Consider the following 19,972-nt stretch of genomic DNA (forward strand, 5'->3'; position numbering starts at 1 on the left):
TAAGAATGTATTTTGTCAACAATTAATGTATATGATGTTATAAAAAAACAAAAACGAGAACGAGTGGCGGATACATTTTTAACGATGAAAAATACTATTTCATATCGTCTCGACGGCTTTGGACGTTTTAGCATAATAGCATTCATAATATTTTTTTTCATTTTCATAAAAATAGTTATAGTTTATATATAAATCTATGATATATTTTTTATGATCGACAAATTTAGCATTACAATATCAATATAGCATAAGAGGACAATTAAGTTATAATTATTTTGAAAAAAGAAGAAGAAAACAAATTGTGAGGTGGACAACGCAATTCAATAAGAAGATGGAGTTGATAGTGAAGGGAACATCAACAGATTAACAGGTTACTTGACCACATATACTTTCTTTCATCGGTTTTCAAACATTCAAATTGACAAACTTTTGTAAGCTTTCCTACAATTATCAAACTGAATCTTCAAATTTTGGGAAAAATTAAGAATATGTCCATTTCATAAGAAGATAATATACTTTTGGCGTGTGCCTCCCACACACTTCTTCTGGCTCTCCTTGTTTTCTTGTATTATTCATGAAATTCTCAAATTCTTCACGCAATCCTTTTTTAAAAGAAATTTTAAAAAATATCTCATTTTAGTATGAGAAAATAATAATTATTGAATCCCTTGAAAAAAGAAAATACTAAAATAGATATAAGAAGAGAGAAAAAAATAGATATAAATAGTTTGTATGGATTTTGTTGCCCGTGGAGTTTATACAAGAGGTATTAATGCATTCATCGAATAGTTTGTTTTTCCAATATAAGAAATATTGTATGATGCGTCAAGGAATAAGTATCTCTTATTATTTGTGACTTTGTGTGTGCATTCCAATAATCCAATCCTTCATATTCGTCTAACACACATGGATTCCACAACTTCATATATATACGTTTTTTTCTTTCTTTCTTTCTCTTATGTTTTGTCAACGTATTCCATTCCATATACGATCTCTCCAATTGTTCCTAAAAGCTAAATTGAGATGAGTTTTTATTATTTATTATTCTTTTTAGGTAGAACAAATTGAATGATTGCGTGAAGAAGTTGAGAATTTCATAATTAAAGCATACCAAAGGAAAACAAGGAGAGCCGTAAGAAAATTGTGGAAAACACACGCCACGGAGATATTATCTTCTTCTGAAATTCGCATATTCAGTTGATATTTGTAGTCTTGCAATTTGTTCTCAAAGTTTGATGCTTGGAAACAAACAAAGGACGTTTTATTTGGTAAAGCCACTTCTCAAAGATATGGAGAATTCATAACTCTTTTTTTGTTTTTTTTGATAAAGGGTTTAAGAATTCACAACTATTTCTAAACAAATCTCTTGGTTAATTATTATATATTTACAACTGCGTAAAATTATATGGCCTCTTTCATTTTGTACCATTATGTGTTTACAGAATGCAATTTTTTAATTGTTTGATACGAGTTGGAAGAAGTGCATGCCTTGATCGCCACATCATGTACATCCATCAATTATTGGAGATAAGATTTCACGTAATTCCACCAATTACTGTACATACTGTAATACAATATACAGCTAATTTCTAACATTTTTTGGATCTCGTCCATGTTTACATGACAATCGGAGTTTCGAAGATTAGAAACAATTTTCAGAACTCGAATTAAAAATGTAATCTCTTATAACGTAAAGAAATGATACTTTAATTTCAAACGGTGCAGCCTAGTTTTAAAATTTAGAATAATAATATTTTTTCTAGTTATCCTAATTAAAAAGGACAAAAAAATCAACAACGCAACTGTTTTATTTGAATAATAATATGTTAAAATAATAAGATTCTTTTTGAGTTGATATGGATCCTACCTCACTACCAATAAATAGCCATCCCTCCAAACAGTTCACCACCAGAGAAACACAAAAAACATACTAAAAAAAAGAAGACCAACAATAACCTCATCGTATAGTGTCTACATGGGTTGCCAAGACGAACAATTGGTGAAAACTATATGCGACCTCTACGAGAAGATCTCGAAGCTCGAGAGTCTGAAACCATCTGAAGATGTTAACATTCTCTTCAAGCAGCTCGTTTCCACATGCATCCCACCTAACCCTAGCATCGACGTAACAAAGATGAGTGACACAGTCCAAGAGATTCGACTTAACCTCATCAAGATCTGTGGCGAAGCCGAAGGTCGCTTAGAACATCATTTCTCTTCCATCTTGACCTCTTTCCAAGACAACCCACTTAACCATTTAAACATTTTCCCTTATTACAACAACTATTTAAAACTCGGAAAGCTCGAATTCGACCTCCTCACACAAAACCTAAATGGTTTTGTCCCAAAGAATGTGGCTTTCATCGGATCTGGTCCCCTCCCTCTCACTTCCATCGTTCTTGCATCATTACATCTCAAAGACACAATCTTTCACAACTTTGACATCGACCCATCAGCGAACTCACTCGCTTCTCTGCTGGTTTCCTCTGATCCAGACATATCTCAACGCATGTTCTTCCACACCGTTGATATAATGGATGTGACAGAGAGCTTGAAGAGCTTCGACGTCGTGTTTCTAGCTGCTCTTGTTGGAATGAAAAAGGAGGAGAAAGTTAGAGTGATCGAGCATCTGCAGAAACACATGGATCCAGGTGCTGTGCTCATGCTGAGGAGTGCTCATGGCCCGAGAGCGTTTCTTTATCCGATCGTTGAGCCGTGTGATCTTCAGGGGTTCGAGGTTTTGTCTATTTATCACCCGACAGATGATGTTATCAACTCCGTGGTGATATCAAAAAAGCTTCCTATCGTTTCAACTGGGAATCTCGTTGGTGGACCCTCATGCTTGCTCCAGCCATGCAACTGTTCCAAGATCCACGCGATAATGAGCAAGAAGAAGAACACGATGATGATCGAAGAGTTTGGAGCGAGGGAGGAGCAGCTGTCTTAAGAGGACGTTTACTTGTTTCTTAATTCTCTATATATCTTTGGAAGCTTCTTCTTCTTCTAGTTATGATTTGTGTTTTTTTTTTGTGTTGTGTGTGTTTGGTGTCTTTCCTTCTTCTTTGTTTGTTTTTTTCTTTCATTTTTTATAAAATAACCGCAGCCTTCGGACCAATCAAGGCCCAGTAGGTTTGTAAATAAGCCCTAAAATAAAACAGATTAAATATAAAAACGGGCCAGACCTAAACAATATAGCCCAATATAGCTTTCGAATAACATTGGTAAAATTGTTAGGCCCGACCCGGTTCTATCTGTTTCTTGAGTAAAGGAACTTCTTGTTACTTTGGTTGGAATCGAGAAGAAGATACAAAAACATTAGATCGTGAGAGAGAGAGAGAGAGAGAGAGAGAGAGAGAGAGAGAGCCATTCGAGTTTCTGAGAAGATGACTGTAAGTCGGATCATTCTTTCAATTGCTCATGTATTATTTTTACTTTCCTGGGGTTTTATGACTTTGATTGTGTGTTTGTCCTGTGAAGTTTACGATTCAGATTGAGAACGGGACTGAAGTGAGGAACGCTGAGGCTGATTCCCAAAGAACATTGTAAAACCTCTCTTCTTCTTATTAGGATTCTTTGAATTGGAGAAAAATAATTTGGGATTCTGTTTTCGTATTTTTAAGGGTTTTATAATTTTTGTTAGGTACCCGTATGTTACTGGAACGTCAGTGGTAGCTATCAAGTACAAAGATGGGATTTTAATGGCTTCTGATATGGGAGGTATGATTCTCTCTACCTAGTTTCAGCTCTCTACTTGTCCTTTCGATAGTTCAAATCTTATTGTTGTTGCTTGCTTGGGTAGATAAAGCAATTTACTCTTTTAGGCTTTGTTTTTATGCATTCTTCATTGTCCACAAGAGTGCTGGCAATATTAGTGCTGGCTATATAGATATTAGTGCAATTAATCCGGAGTCAGGATGTGTAAAACAAAATATACGATCTTGGTTGCTTGCTGTAACATTTGTTTCATCTTGCTCAAATGTTATTTTTTGGTGAGAGGTATTTGAGTGCTCAAATTTAGTAGCGAAACCGGCATTGTAGCCTCTTTGATCAATTTGAGTGTCGCATCCAGAACTCTACCATCTCTGTCTCTTAAACCACCTTGGTCATTTATTATAAGATAGAAGAAATTGCTTACTGGAAAATGGGAATGAATGGTTATTATCATTAAAATCTACTTTATCTTTAGCAAAAGGAAAGGCTTTGGTTCTAGAGAATGATGAGACTGTTATTTTAAAACAAGCTTTTACTGCTCTGCAGGTTCATATGGATCCACCTTAAGGTACAAGAACGTTGAGAGGATGAAGGCTATTGGTAAGCATTCTCTTCTTGGTGCCAGTGGGGAAATCAGCGACTTTCAAGAAATTTTGCGTTATCTTGATGAGCTCACGTAAGAATACGTTTCATAGAATGTTTCTTTTTCTTGTCGTCTCCTTCTTAATTATTCCCTTTTTGGCTCTTGATTTAAACTCTTACTGTTTTTGCAGGCTGAATGATAACATGTGGGATGATGGTAATTCCTTGGGACCGAAAGAAGTTCATAACTATCTGACCCGTGTTATGTATAATCGCCGGAACAAGTTCAACCCTTTGTGGAACACTCTTGTCCTTGGAGGTGTAAAAAATGGAGAGAAGTACCTTGGGATGGTAAATGCCTAATAAGACATTTTTTTTACCTTCTTAAATGAGTGAGTGTAACAGTTTTGAATTGAATGCTATGAATGTTCTTCTTTAGGTCTCAATGATTGGTGTTAGTTTTGAGGATAACCATGTTGCCACTGGGTTTGGGAATCACCTAGCTAGGCCGATTCTTCGTGATGAATGGCGTGAGGACCTGAGTTTTGAAGAAGGTGTCAAACTCCTAGAGAAATGTATGCGTGTGCTTCTTTACCGTGACAGATCAGCTATCAACAAGCTTCAGGTGTGTTTTAATTTCAGTATGTCAACTCATCTCCATCTAATTGGGGAATCAGATCATTGACCCGACTCGTTTCTCGTTTCTCTGGACAAATTTGCAGATAGCAAAGATGACAGAGGAAGGTGTGACAGTCTCTGAGCCCTACTCGCTTAAGACATTCTGGGAATTCAAGGCGTTCACAAACCCAACAGTTGGTGCAGAAGGCTCCTGGTAATATGATAACTGAAAGATTAAAAAAGGAACGAGTTAGCAAAAACAAGTTATTTGATCCAAGAGAGCTGTTTCCTTTGTGTGATGTTGTTGTTCGACAGTGACCTCTTTGTTAATGAATTTCTGAGTAAGAATTAGAGGATTTATCGTTTTTCTCATGACCAGACAGACTCCCTACGCAGATAATTCAGTTAGTCGTCAGTCTCGAATATGAAAAACAACAAAGTTGGTAAACTTGTAATTTATCACTTAATCAGAACTTGTTTACTATATGGATTTGGCTCATAATTTTCCTATGTTGTGTCCGCTGATGATAATTAGCTCTTGCCAAAAATGAAAAACTAGTGTCCAAAAAAGAAAAGAAAAGAAAAAAAAATCTTAATGATTGACTTTGACTAAGTTTAGTTGGTGATTTCTGTCTGTTCTTAATTCTTAGTATGACTTAACCCTGAATTTGAATGAACGTACACATGTGGAGACTTTTTCGTATTTCTGAATGTTGTTGTCTGATACACGCACCCGAAAAAACAACAACAAAAAAGAAAAAAACTTGCGACCACTACATAAAATGTTTCTTCTCTAATTCCAAATTAAAATAAATTTGGTGAGTAACAGTATATTATTATTTGGTAGGGAAAGTCAGATTTGAGCGTGGTTAAAAAAATAAAGAAAGAAAAAAACCTGGAGACGGTGTCTCAATTAAGGGGGCAAGCCTCTCTGGCCAACCACAGATTAAAAGGGCCCTTTTAGATTCTCTTCAAGATCTTCGTCCTCTTCCTCTTTTTTTTTTACATTATTAACCCACATATTTATTTTACATAAATGCACATATATACTACATTATTCATTTCTGTCACTAACTCATCATAATTATTCCTTAGCAGCATAGAATTTGCGTAGCAAGTAAATCTAGTGTTTAACGTTATACACCTTCTGAGTTCTGGGTCATATTGGGATGCTTTGTAAAGATTTTGGATTAATTCTGAGTCATATACTTCCTTTGTCATATACTTCCTTTGTCCTTCGTAAATTGATGTTTTAGGATTTTTTTTGTCTCTAAAATATTGATGTTGTATATTAAAAAAATTAAAATAGTTTTTTTACTTTAAATTTTCTCCACAACATGTCATGTTCTCTAAAGTCTATATTTTCTCTTTCTACTTAAAAATTATTATAAATAGAATTTTAATTTTTACTTAATATATGTGAAAGTGGCAAAACATCAAACTATTAGGGAGAGAGGGAGAGAGTATATTTTTATAATGGCAATGTAAAGATTAGTGTATGTAAATGATTAATCGATGGTCAATTATACTCATTACTCTTTAAAACTTTATAGTATGATTTATTTGGTTCGTTTTTAGACTAACTCCATTACTCTATAGATAGATTGAGGTATCAATTAGGAAAAAAAACATACAACAATCAGTAGAAAAGAGATTATTTCGTTGGCGGTAAATTGTCCACAAAATTTACAAAACGACTCGTAAAAGTGGGTTATTATATGGCAGCAGCGCCATGAAAATGGTCATATGGAATGCTTTTTTTCTTTTTTTCTTTCTTTCTTTCTTTTGCCTATTTTACTTTCTGAGTGCCTAGTTTCTTCTTCTGTGTTTTCCCTCTCTTCTCACCTTTTTAAATTGTGTATCCAACCGACATAACTCTCCGATCAAACAAAAAAAAAATTGTGCTGCTATAGCTTAGCATATTAAGTAGTTATCACGACCGTTTCATACCCAAAAATATTCGGATTACTTAGTACTAAAAACGACTTACATATCACATATGACAAAATCGTCGATTCATCATACTCGTTTTGATTAAAAAGTTAACTTAAGCCTTGACCACTACTTGAAAAAAACAAACTAATAAGGACTTCATCATCATCGTTTCTTAGCTTTCTCTAGATATATTTACTTTTAACATTTGGAATAATAGTCTTTAAAAATGTATAAACTTAGAAACTATATCCCTCAACATTTGACTATTTTTTTGGGCACAATTTTGGAGTTTTCATGCCAACGACAAAAAAAAAAAAAAAAAGGACACTGATGACATTAAGGGCAAAACTGGGATTAACAATGAAAAAACAAGTCTGTAAGCCCCGCTGTTTCACGCCTCTCTCTCTCGAGACTGGCTCTATCTCCTCCTTTCATCTTCCCCTTCTTATTTCTTCTATAATAGTCACATTCCAACACACCTCCTCAAACAGAGAGAGAAAGAGAGAGAGACTCTTTCTGAGATTTACATATCTCGAGGCTGATTCTCAAACACACGAAGAAGAAGAAGAAGAAGAAGAAGAAGAAGAAGAAGAAGAAGAAGAAGAGATTGTGTTTCTTTATATAAATAATATTTGGTTTAACTTGGGTTTGATGGTGGATTCGAATCTATTTCCTAGCATCGAAGCCACAGGTGGTGAATCGTCTACTGAGTCGAGACGCAAGAAGCCAAGGATATCAGAGACAGAGGTGACGGAGACAGAAGCGGAGATTGAAGCACGAAGGATCAACGAAGAAAGCTTAAAGAGATGGAAAACGAATCGTGTTCAGCAGATCTACGCTTCCAAGCTCGTCGAAGCTTTACGCCGAGTTCGTCAAAGATCCACCACAACCAACGAGCCTGATAAAGTTGTCTCCGTTGCCGCCAGAGAGATACGCGAGACGGCGGATCGAGTTCTTGCTGCTTCGGCTAAAGGTACAACTCGTTGGAGCAGAGCGATTTTAGCGAGCCGTGTCAGAGCGAAGCTCAAGAAACATAAAAAGGCGGCTAAGAAGTCAACCGGAAACTGTAAATCGAGAAAAGCCGCGACGGAGACTAATCGGATTAAGTTACCGGCGGTTGATAGAAAACTCAAGTTTCTTGGCCGGTTAGTTCCCGGTTGCCGGAAAGTCTCTGTACCGAACCTTTTAGATGAAGCCACCGATTACATCGCCGCGTTAGAGATGCAGGTACGAGCTATGGAAGCTCTCGCTGAACTCCTAACCGCCGCCGCACCACGGACGACGTTGACCGGACCTTAACCGCGTCAGTTGTGAATTAGCTTTTTTTTATTACCTTTTTACCCTTTTTTTTGCTTAAGTGTTTTTTTTTTCTTTTTGGGTTTGGGTCTACGCGATTTTAATTTATTAAATTCTTGTATTTTATTTGTATACACCAGTCTTTTATTTTGATCTTCCTTTAATTTTCTTTAACAAATTCCAACTAATCTCGATATTAAAAAGTTGTTTATCACCCTTTCAACAAAATTAAACCTACAAATTAAATTAAAGAAAAGTAAAGAGAATAATAAAAAGTTAAATAAATAATTTGACAAGTTGAAGCAATTCAAAAAAAAAAAAAAAAAGAGCCATGTGCGTGTAACGTGTTGAGGACACCCACCTTAATTTTGTGGCCAGTGGACTCCATGTGATTCTGATAGACTTTTTCCCACGTTCATGTTTTTAATGTCAATATGTGGGAAGTGTATAATTTTGGCTCATAATAAAATCAATAATTTGTTCCTTGAATGTCAACATTAAAAGAGGATATAGGCATACGACTCTTTATGAGAATTTGACAATTTTAAAGATTGATAATGGTATAAATACAACTTAGTAAAAAGTGAGTTTGTCAGTAAGAAAAAAAAATCCACTAGCTAGGAAATGACAGGTACATTGAAAGAAGAGTGAGCAAAAAGGACCACAAACGAAAAAAAAATGGGCACCAAAATTAGGAGAAACAATAAGATTGAGAAATGAGTCTCTTGGGAACATCTTTCTTCCCTCTTTAAGACTCTCTCCCCCCCCCCCCCCCACCCCACGTGTGCTCTTTCTTATTTACATCCGATATGTCTTTCAATATGCATTCACACCCTTTTTTTTTTTTATCAAATTAAAATGGCAACATGTTTGTGGGTCATTGTGTCTTCCGAGTTCCTAGTTACTTATACGAAGTGTTCACAAAATCAACCTGATAATAAGTATTTGGATCGAGCTTGGAGGGTGATCTATAGTTTTAACTTTTAACTTTTATTGTTAAGTACATAGATAATTCCGAATTTATGGTTGTATGATAGTATCTCGATATCAACTAAGATAGGTCATCCATACATAATGTTATCGTTTGCATATTTTGTTCTTTTCTAAGTACGGCTGAGATATGGTGTTTAATATTAATGTATTCGTTCACACGATATGGTATTGTAACGAAAACTGGAATATTAATAGATGTGGGAAAATTATGTATATAAGGATGCTTTTATTAATTAAATAATATATAAATGCATCGATCGAATGATAGCTACAAAACAAAACAAAAGTAAAAGAAAAAAAAAAAAGGGGGGGGGGGGGGGGGGGGAAGAGTTGGCCATATGTGGCTAAAAGGTAGACCCAATGTGATCACATGCAACCATGTGACTCCAATTATGAACCTCATATGTGAATGTGGCCGAGGCGATGCCAAATTTTCAAGAATCTCTCCTCTTTATACAACGCTATTTACAAATATAAACAGTTTTACCACCTTCATAATTATCAGCTCTTCACGAATTTTACTGAAAAGTTAGGTATAAAATATGGTAAAAAAAATAGTGTCATCACTAGATATCAACTGTGTATAGCTTATGAGACAGATATACAAAAATGAATCATGAAATCCACGATTAAAGTAAACAGTCAAAATGTCAAATAATGTATCATTAAATATCCATAGCAAAAGCTAATGCATTTACATAAAATAAAAGTAATTTGTTTTCTTTAACAAAAAAAAGAAGTAATTTGTTTTATCTAACTAAACTATTTGTTTAACAGCTTTGAACATCTATCACTGCATATTAAATCGTCACAAACTTTGAAATCGTAAAACTTCAATGCCAATGCAAAGTGAAAGTAAGATCTTTTATAGATATATAATGTATATACTGAGTTTAGTGTCAAACCGCAGCGATAATTAGTGGCCTGTCAAATTTGAAGTATATATATGATCGATTATATGAGGTTTAGTCCTCTCCAATCCTCCCACTAAATTATGAGATTTATATATATGTAGAGTTAGACGAAAGAGAGAAGGAAATATACAATCGGGTTAACCGGCAGAATAAACCAAACCCGAATTGTTGAGTAGTGGAAACAATGGGTCCGACGACGAGAGAAGCAAACAAAAACCCTTGTTGACAAAATTTAATTCCACAACAACAACAAAAAAAAAAACTCGTCCATATCTTTTATTTTTTTCTCATGTAAGTTTGTTATACACATGATTACACGTAAAAAGACTTTTGCGCGGTGTAATGAGATGGAACTCGTGGCAAGACAACATGCACTCGCACATGTCTTGGTCAGACAGATTTCGTTGTCTTCGAACTGTGCTCGTGTTTTCTAACATTTCTGCACGTGCTCTCAAGTCAACCATGATCCACTTCAACTCCTACGATTTTGTTTCTACGTCACTACCTCTCTCTTTTTTTTTTTTTTTTTCCTTTTTCTCTCTTTTCTACCTCTATGATATATTAATATATTATCTATACTTTTAAAAAAAATTCTATAGCCAAATATTGGCCAAATTTGAATACTAGTAGATCGTATTATCAATCTTTGCATCCACTTCTTGAAACGGGCAAAAGTTATGTTCGAACAAATGACTTCGTCACAACGATTCCTAATAGCATGCAAGAAACGGCGCCTAATTAACAAGGAATGGATAAACAATTGGCTTTGTCACAACGACTTTGGTCAACTTATTTTAAATTTGGTTTTGATGTTTTTTTTTACCGCCACTTGACGTGTTGGTGAGCCGTGAGCATCCCTTTTTCGAAACTCTGCATCCTAGACGGTTCAATATTTTTAAACCCGACACGGGAACAACTCTTCATCGTCCATGATCGCCTGTAAGATATTAATTAATATTCCTTCATTCGAGAGCTTCCCTTACTTCCTTATATCAGTTTCAGATCTTCTAAGAGATCTATCCAGCAATCTTCTTATAAAGCTGTAAGTTTGACGCAATATAACAAGTTTGAACTTGTTGCAATTTCAGAATATGTTTTTTTTTCCAAACAAAAAGATCATGATGAAGAAACTAGAACAATTTTATTAGACTCACATTTTCTCCCGTTATTTTTAAAATTTTAAATATAAGGTTTATTTTTTTTGCTGACAATATCTATAGTTGAATGAATATTATTTGTTATATAGAAACATCACATGTTACTTTTTTTTTTAAAATGTCAAACTTCTTCTTTTGACTACTCGAATAATGCCTATTGTCATATTAATTTTCATTTTAATGTCAAATTTCTCCTTTCCAAACTACTTAATAATTAATGTCATAATTTAAAAATGTAAAATTTATTTTTTCTTGCTTCTTAAATATACTGGGATGTCCATCTAAATCTATTTTCCTTATATTTTGGTGTTATCTTAATCCCAACCTCTTATTTAGGTGTGTATTTTTAAAAGAAAGGAGCTAAGCAATGTCACCAACAAAAAATATATAGTAAGACTAGCGGAAGAATACTACAAAAGGGGCAATCTCGAAGGAGCACTAAAAATATAGTAGATTTGCGAGGGATTTACGAAAAAACCAAAAATAATAGCACATCCTCGCAAATTTGCGAGGAACTCAGTCGTTGCAAATCCATCGCAAAATTGCGAGGGATTTACGATAAATTCGCTGGAAATGTCTCATCCCTCGCAAATCCATCGCAATTTTGGGACGATTTTGGGAAAACATATTCCATAGCAAATTTGCTATGGAATTGCGAGTGAATTGCGAAAGCCATAGCAAATCCATTGCAAAGTTAGGATAATGATTTTTTATAAATATTACAAAACTTAATATAATTATTCTGAAATACATTTGAATGTGTTCATAAGGTGAATTTACTAACTTTTTACATTATTTTGATGGTTTTTACAAATTAGATATTCTAAGTTTGCGACATAATCGCGATTGATTTGCTAGACCATAGCAAATTCGTCGCAAATCCATCGCTAATTACACAAAACATAGCAATTCCCTCGCAAATCAAAACCCTAAACCCTTGACCCTTAACCCTAAATCCTAAAGACTAATTACATTATTATTAATGTTTACAAAAATGAATCCAAGACTTATAATCAAAGATAGCAGTGCAACAAAAAATTCTTGGAGAATTGGACAATTTGGCAAATATTTGTCTCAATGTAATGAACATATATGTGATATAGTTTAGAACATCATCATGTTTGGAGTAAGAAGCAAAATTGGACAATTTTGCAAGATTTGATGATAGAAAAGAGTATGATAACACCATTGGACCTTATAATGTATTTGAAAGTTAATTTGATTAATTTTTTAACATTATTTTGATGGTTTTTATAAATTAGATATTCAAGGTTTGCGACAAATTTGCGACTGATTTGCTAGACCCATAGCAAATTCGTCGCAAATCTATCGCAAAATACTCAAAACATAGCAATTCCATCGCAAATCAAAACCCTAAACCCTTGAACCTTAACCTTTAATACTAATTACATTACTAATAATTATTAAAATGATATAATTCAATATTTATAATATAAGATAGGACACTAATGACAATTGCAAATCCTAAACCGTAAAGATTTTGCGAGGGATTTGCTACGTTCCCTCGCAATTTGGTCGCAAAAAAACTCTAAATAAGAAAATTTATATTAATTATTGTTTGCGATGTTTTTGCGAGGGACTCTAGTAAATCCCTCGCAAATTTTGCGTTGGAATTGCGACGCCATTAATTTCCTATATAAGTAAAAAACCTAGTTTGAGCGAAGCTCAAACCAACATCCGCAGCCGACAAACCCTAAACACTTCTCTTCTTCTTCCGATTTCATTCTTCTCCGGTTGCGTTCACCATTGCTTTAGGGTTTAGAGCACTTGTCTTCTCCGGTTGTCTTCTCTGGTTGCCTACAAACCCTCTCAACCTTTCTCCGGTTGTCTACTCCTCTTCTCATCTCTTTTCCGGTGTCTACTCCTCCTCCCATCCCTTCTCAGGTTAGTCTACTCCTCCTCTCATCCCTTCTCCGGCTAATCTCCTCCTCCTCTCTCTTCTTATGTTGTTTTTTAGATGGGTTTCGATTTAGGATTTTTCGATTTAGGGTTTTTATTTCAATTTCTGGGTTTTTATTTCAATTTTTGGGTTTCGAATTCCATTTTAGGTTTTTATTTCAATTTTAGGGTTTTTCTTTCAGATTTTGGGTTTCAAATTCGATTTTGGGTTGCGAATTCGATTTTGGTTTTAAGGTTCTAATTATATCAATTTTAGGGTTTTTATCTAATTCGAATTTAGGGGTTTAATCTAATTTGCTTTTAGGGTTCTAATTATATCGAATTTGAGGGTTTTTATTTTGTTTTTTTGGACTTGTTTTTTAGATGTCTTCACAAGAGAACCAAAATAATTCTCGGAGCCAAAACGTTTACAGAAGATTTATATCTTCTTAAGGGTTATCTCCTCCCATCCCTTCTCGAAGGTTACCTTCTTCTGCCTCTGCTCCAAGGGTAGCTTCTCCCGCCTCCTCGCAAGGTACCTCACCGGTGATCCAAGAGAATCGTCAAGGAACCTCACCGGCGGTGGAAGATCATCTTCCACCACAACAATCGACTTCGCGTGTCAACGATGAGTCTCCTCAGATTTCTTTTCTTTTTTACTTTGGAAGAGCTACTTGCAAGTCCCACTCGTGCTAGCTTAAAGAAATTGGACCCTAAACGCCCTCCGGGTACTCTATGGTAAAAATGTAGTTAGGGTTGTCTAATTTTTTAGATATATTTTCATTGATCCTCATTCCTTTTTTTTTTGTGTTTTGTAGGTTTGACGAGGATCCTCTGGTTGCTGCTACTGTTCGGGCCATCTTTGAAAGAGATTTCAAAGGAGCTCATGCCAATTGGACCCAAACACCATGTGCGGTTGTAAACCGGTGGTTTGAAACGTATGCGGTAAGTTAAATGTTGTTGATGTGTTTAAATTACAGATTTTGTTTTTACTTACTTGATTCTGATTTTGGTTCATGTTATGTTTTTACAAGCAAACATATAACTGGGACCAATCCATCAATGGGAGAGTTTGAGCCGAGTTTGAAAGCAAGTTGAAGACCCGGATGACTGATCAAGTGTCTCGGTGGAAGTCTAAGTGGAGAGTAAAAGGTGATGATGCAAAGCCGCGGTGGCTTGATCCGATAGTATGGGACGGCTTGGTCAAGTTTTGGTGTGAACCAAAATCTGAGGAAAAGAGCATCAACAGTCGAAATGCTCGATATAATGATCCTGATGGCACTGGAATGCATAAACACCGGTCTGGTCAGACCTCCTTTAAAGCTCGTGCATGAAAACATGTAAGTATGTTTAGTTAGTTATTTAGTACAATTACTTATAAATTCTTGCTTTAGTCTAATACTTTGTTGTTTCATATCTTTGTTAAGTCGGAGATGACTGGTGAGACACTTCCTGATTTCTTGAAAGTCCTAGAAGATACTCATAGGAAACCTGATGGGTCGTTTGTAGATGGATTATCTGAGAAAGTATACCATGAAGTGTCATCGAGGATAACTGAGGCTGAAACTGAGCTATGCTCAAGGGACAACATAGAGAGTAGTGCTTCTAGCGGATTGTCAGTTAATATGAAGAACCGAATTTTTGCTGAGGTAAATTCTTGAACTTTACATAGTGTTTTGTTTTATATCTTTGAACTTTACATCGTGTCTCTGTTTTTTGTTGTTTGCAGGTTGCTCCGAAGAAGAAAAATAGGATATATGGAGTTGGTACTATGCAAACTGAAGCATCTTCAGCTCAAGTTGTTCTGACGCCTACTCCGACTGAAGATCCAGTCATTTTAGCTGAGAAGCTTTCTCAGGCCGAAGCTGTTCTTGCGAGTCAGTCTACTCAGTTAGAAGATTATGCTTTGAAGTTGCAACAAAATACTCAGAAGATGCATTGCTACGATGCCTACTTCGATTATCTATCTGAGAAGGACCCTGAATTTGCTGCAAGATTTCCCCGACCTGAGACTGATGCCACCAATGAGACCAGAGCAGGAGATACCGGACCTGAGACCGGAGCAGGAGGTATCACGAGACCAGCTTAGGATCTCTTGTTCTTCAATTTCAGCTTATGTTTATGTGTTTGTATCTGAGAACTTGTACTTGTGTTTGATTTATGTTTTGAACTTATGTTATTATGTTTATGTAATTTTAACAACATTTTGTATTACAAGTTTAATTTCAGTTTTAATTCAAAGTTTTTTTTGGCTAATTATGAATTTTAGTTTGCCTAATTAGAAATTAATCATAATTAATTTGCATAATTAAAAATAAACATAACTACAAAATGAATAATTCCTAATTCAAATCTCAGCTGTTGCGACGGACATAAATGTTGCAAATCCATCGCAAATTTGCAAGGGATTAGCTTGAACAAATTGCGAGGAATCTTCTATTGATATTGTCCCTCGCAATTTGCGTTGATTTTGCAACGACATTTTTTTCCTCGCAAAATTTGCGAGGGATTTGCGATGTTAATCAATTTGCGAGAAGCGATTTGCGAGGGAAATGTGTTCCTCGCAATTCCATGTTTTTGCCTATTTGCGAGGGATTTGCTATGAATTCTTGCATAGCAAAAGGCTTGTTTTCTTGTAGTGGAGCCCCTTAAAATCGTGCATGACTTGATGTGTGAAGCAAACACATCTGAAAACCACCAAGATATCTCACAGATTCTCGTCGCCTATGAAATCAACTGGGATAATTTACGTCGTTTCACACTCTACAAGATTCTGAGAATAAAAAACCCGTTATGTGACCCTCAGCTGATCCAGATAAAGTACGAAGAGATCATGGCTAAGCTCTGTCCCGACAGAAACAAGTCTGTTGCTGCCAAGTCAGCTTTCGAGATCATCAATTATGCGTGGAAGATCTTCAAGGAAGAAGATGAACTATGTCAAAGAGTGGGGTAATGGGAAAGTAACTGTGTCGACCTTTCTGATTCAAAGTATAACTAAACCTATCGTATAACTAGTAGAGTATTCAATTTTTTTGCCTTTGTTCGGATACAATACCTATCTTTTTTTTTTCTTGGTTAGTTTTGCGATTTTTCTTATTTCTAGTTAGGTATCAAACACAAGTAAACTTGTTATATATATCGGTCTGGACTTCTATATGATATCTTTGCAAACCATTTTTCGTTTTTCAACTTATTATATTGTAAAATTTATAGAATATCAGATTTATTATTTCTTAATGCCATATGGCTGAATCTTGGTTTTGACATTGGAGTCGCTGTACAAGGCAAAAAAAAAACTGCGTTTCTAAGCTGCTATTGCCACGCATAATCGTAATTCATGTTGAAGTTGAAAATTTTACGTTTTGCGATAACTATGTTGCAAAAAAAAAAAAAACAACAACTGTGAATCTTGTGCGAAGTTCGGCTGTTGCAATAAAATCTCAACGTAATAATTTGATTGCATAAATAAAAATTCAACGAAATCCAAAAATATCAATCAGTGAGGTATTTTAGTATTCTACACGAGTTTTCGTCTCAGAACTCCCTAAAACATTTCTGACAATCTCAAAAATCCCTCTCTTTTTTTGTCTATTTTTTTATTTTTTTTTTAAATCAAGAAATGAGTCTTTTACATTATTGTCCAAAGAAAACTAAGATACAAAGAATACCTGGGTCTAACCAAAAGAAATCGGATCTAAGACCCGAAAAACTGAATCGGTATCTTTTAAAAAAAAACTGTAAAATTTATGTTTAAAACCGCTCTCTCTCGTCTTTCTTCGGGAAACTCGAATCGATTTGGGTGAAACTGTAGAACTAGGGTTTTCTCGTTTTCTTTTAATCAACCAAAAATCGAGTAAGAAGATGGTGAAAACAAGGGGGGTCGTGTGAGGAGGAGTGAGCGTTTGAAAGAGAAGAAGATCTCACAAGGAGATGGTGGTTCGAAAGCAAAAGACGATGAAGGGGAAGAAGGTAAAGATGGGGAAGAAAAAGACGATGAAGGGGAAGAAGAAAATGATGAATGAGAAAAATCAGAAGAAAAAGACGATGAAGGAGAAGAAGAAGAAGAAGATAAGGAGGGAAGTTCGAACTCGGCAGGTAACTCGAGAAGGAGTACAAGCAAAAGTGAGAGGGAGCACGAGGAGCACAACGATGCAAGTGTAAGTACAACAAGTCTGTTTCATTCTTTCAGAATTGAATTGGAATTTGAAATCGATATAGTAGAACTGGTAGAACTGGTGCAACTAATGGGTGTAGAACTAGTAGAACTGGTACAACTAGGTGGTGTGGAACTAGTAGAACTGGTACAACTAGTTGTTGTATAACTGGTATAACTCATGTAAAACTGATATTGTTGCAGGAATCAGAGGAGGAAATAGAAGCGATGCAACCTTTAGGAATGCACTTTGAGCCTAGTCAGTACAACAAGAAAATCAAGCTATCGACAAGGTGTCATATTTTTGAAACTGTGGAAACGCTGGATAAATTAGAGCATCCATTGACTAGTTCTGAGAGGGATTGGTTTGAGAAACATCCACAATTCAAGCACATTTTCCACATGCCAAGGGAACCAAACCACAAGCTTATGGGAATGTGGTTGCTCTTACTTCAAATGGCTAAAATCGAAAAAAGAAGGAAGCATGGTTTGTTGTGAATGGTGTTCCAATCCGGTATGGTCTGAGAGAACATGCGTTGATGTCTGGATTAGATTGTCGGTGCTATCCACTTGATTACAAGGAAGCCGGCGGTATCGAGTTTCGAAGGAAGTATTTTTTACGAAAAAAAAGATTACACTTCAAGATGTGAGGGGAAAGCTAATGGTAATGCAACCAGATCGTACTCGTGATAGGTTGAAGATGGCGGTTCTCTACTTTTTAGGAAGCATCATTGTAGGCTATACAAAAGACTCGGGGAAAGATGCTGCGGGTATCGATGATTTTGTTGTAAGAGCAGTGAATGATCTAGGTTTTTGTGTGTCTTTTCCTTGGGGGAGATTATCATTCGAGAACATGGTAGAAGAGATTTCCCATACAATGAGGCATTTTGATGGGGTCGTGCATAAAGAGAATGTGATATGACCTGTTCCAGGTTTCTGTATTCCATTGGAGGTTAGTTAGTTTAAAATTTGAATTTTTCTCATTGTTGATATTTCTTATAAGTGAAGCTGATTTTTTTTTTTTTTTTTTTTTTTTTTTTTTTTGTGTTGTGTAGTTTTTACTATTTGAGGCAGTTCCAATTTTGGCGAACACTTACATTGGCCAAATTTCTGAGGCGGATGCAAGTTGTCCTAGGATGTGCAGGAAGAAATTTAAGAGTACCGGTCAGAAAGGTTTTCCTCTAAAGAATATAGGTGATACACTTTGTACAACAAAGGTTAGTCATCCTAACCATTGAAATTATTAATCATTTGAATAAATTGGTTTGTAATGTATCTAAAGTAGGTCGTTTACACAGGTAATTGCTAGTGTGATCCCTCATATTGATGAAGAAATTCCTCTTCTCGATTTAATCATGGAAGAAGCTGAGGAAGACGATACCCATGATGTCGTAGTTGCCAGTTGAATGTGGCGCCTTCGTAGAGGACTACCTGTACTTTTGGAGGAGATGTACACAGCCGATGTGGCTACTCGTTCAGGACAAAATGATGCGAATGAGGAAATAGACGCCAATGAACAACCGAGAGAAGATACTATTGAGTTGGTGGATCTTCTAAGGACCATGAAGCAGGATATGAAAACTCAGTTCGATAACATTTCGGTGAAGATTGATGGTCTTGAAAAAAGGATCGAACCGTTGGAAGTATATGTGAAAGAGCAAGAGAAATCAAAGGTAATACTTCGTAATACTATAGTAATACTTGGTAATACTATAGTAATACTTGGTAATACTAGAAGGTGTTAACAAAATTTGGTTTCATGTCAGTCGCATGTAGATGATGAGCAACCGAGTACTTCGCAAGAAGGAGGGAGAGGGACGAAGAGAAAAAGGTCTAAGAAGTAGTAAAACTATGTTATTTTCTATGTAAAACTTAATTATTTTCTTGGTTTTGTGATTGGTACTGGTATTACTAGTAAAACTATGTAAAACTACGTTATTTTGTTGGATTTGCCGTTCGTATTTTTGGTAAAACTACGTAAAACTAAACAAAACTAGAGAATTCATATAAGAAAAATATAGAACATGATTCAATTCAAGAAGGAGGCATAATCCTAGAAGTCACATAAAAGAGAGATAGAACATCATGATTCAACAAGAGAATTCAAGGAAAAGATAAGAAACAGAGAATTCAATGAGATCAACTCATATAATATCAATCGAAACACAACCTATCCAGGAGATCGACTCGAGTGGTAAGCAACGCCACCTCCTCCCTTAGTTTGGCAATCTCGTCACTCTTCTCCTTAAGCTGCATCTGCAAATTATAGATCTGAGTATGATGGGGTTCAAATTCCTTCAATCTCTCCCAATGGTTATCAACATCCTTCCTTAAGGTTTGGGTTTCTTCTTCAATTGCATCAGCCCAATTTTTCCGCCTGTGCAATCCATCATCCTGCAAAATATATCAACGAACAGACATCCTACTCATGTCTCTCAATTGTATTTGATTTAATTTAATTTACCTTATACTTAACGCAAGTAAACCATCTCTTTTTCTCTGTTTCTGTTGGAGAGATCTCATTGACGATTCGTTCGCCACATGGGCAAATTCGAGGCATGCCCAAATCACCATCGGCTATGGATTGTCGCCACGCTTCTAACTTCCTCGCCCTCTTCTGATCAGCATAGTATGGGTCGGCCTCAAATGGTTCCATAGTTTGAGAAGGAGAGAAATAGATCTAGAATTCGACTTTGAAGATGAGAGAAGGAGAG

The 19,972-nt window shown here is 35.6% G+C and overlaps 3 protein-coding genes across 3 annotated transcripts; all 3 read left to right on the top strand.

Annotated features, from left to right (window-relative positions):
• Nucleotides 1-1,975: 1,975 nt before the first annotated feature.
• LOC104767547 (nicotianamine synthase 3) lies at nt 1,976-3,172 on the top strand. The gene has a single exon (XM_010491560.3). The coding sequence runs from the start codon at nt 1,976-1,978 to the stop codon at nt 2,945-2,947; it is 972 nt and encodes a 323-aa protein (XP_010489862.2). The 3' UTR covers nt 2,948-3,172.
• A 79-nt stretch (nt 3,173-3,251) lies between these two features.
• On the top strand, nt 3,252-5,283 carry LOC104767555 (proteasome subunit beta type-4). The gene is made up of 7 exons (XM_010491569.3): nt 3,252-3,389; nt 3,478-3,542; nt 3,641-3,717; nt 4,258-4,387; nt 4,485-4,644; nt 4,733-4,918; nt 5,016-5,283. The coding sequence occupies exons 1-7, from the start codon at nt 3,384-3,386 to the stop codon at nt 5,127-5,129; spliced, it is 738 nt and encodes a 245-aa protein (XP_010489871.2). The 5' UTR covers nt 3,252-3,383; the 3' UTR covers nt 5,130-5,283.
• A 1,829-nt stretch (nt 5,284-7,112) lies between these two features.
• LOC104767564 (transcription factor bHLH149-like) lies at nt 7,113-8,320 on the top strand. Its single transcript, XM_010491577.3, has one exon. It carries the CDS (start codon nt 7,141-7,143, stop codon nt 8,143-8,145), a length of 1,005 nt encoding a protein of 334 aa, XP_010489879.2. The 5' UTR covers nt 7,113-7,140; the 3' UTR covers nt 8,146-8,320.
• The last annotated feature ends 11,652 nt before the right edge of the window (nt 8,321-19,972 follow it).

Source organism: Camelina sativa, chromosome 3 (assembly GCF_030686135.1).
Source record: "Camelina sativa cultivar CO46 ecotype springtype chromosome 3, ASM3068613v1".
Taxonomy (NCBI): domain Eukaryota; kingdom Viridiplantae; phylum Streptophyta; class Magnoliopsida; order Brassicales; family Brassicaceae; genus Camelina; species Camelina sativa.

Bases quoted from the DNA above. Each gene is read 5' to 3' on its own strand.
- LOC104767547 (XM_010491560.3), top strand. From the start codon at position 1,976: ATGGGTTGCCAAGACGAACAATTGGTGAAAACTATATGCGACCTCTAC.
- LOC104767555 (XM_010491569.3), top strand. The intron at 3,543-3,640 runs GTAAAACCTCTC...AATTTTTGTTAG, and splicing joins GCTGATTCCCAAAGAACATT to GTACCCGTATGTTACTGGAA. The intron at 4,388-4,484 runs GTAAGAATACGT...CTGTTTTTGCAG, and splicing joins CGTTATCTTGATGAGCTCAC to GCTGAATGATAACATGTGGG.
- LOC104767564 (XM_010491577.3), top strand. From the start codon at position 7,141: ATGCCAACGACAAAAAAAAAAAAAAAAAGGACACTGATGACATTAAGG.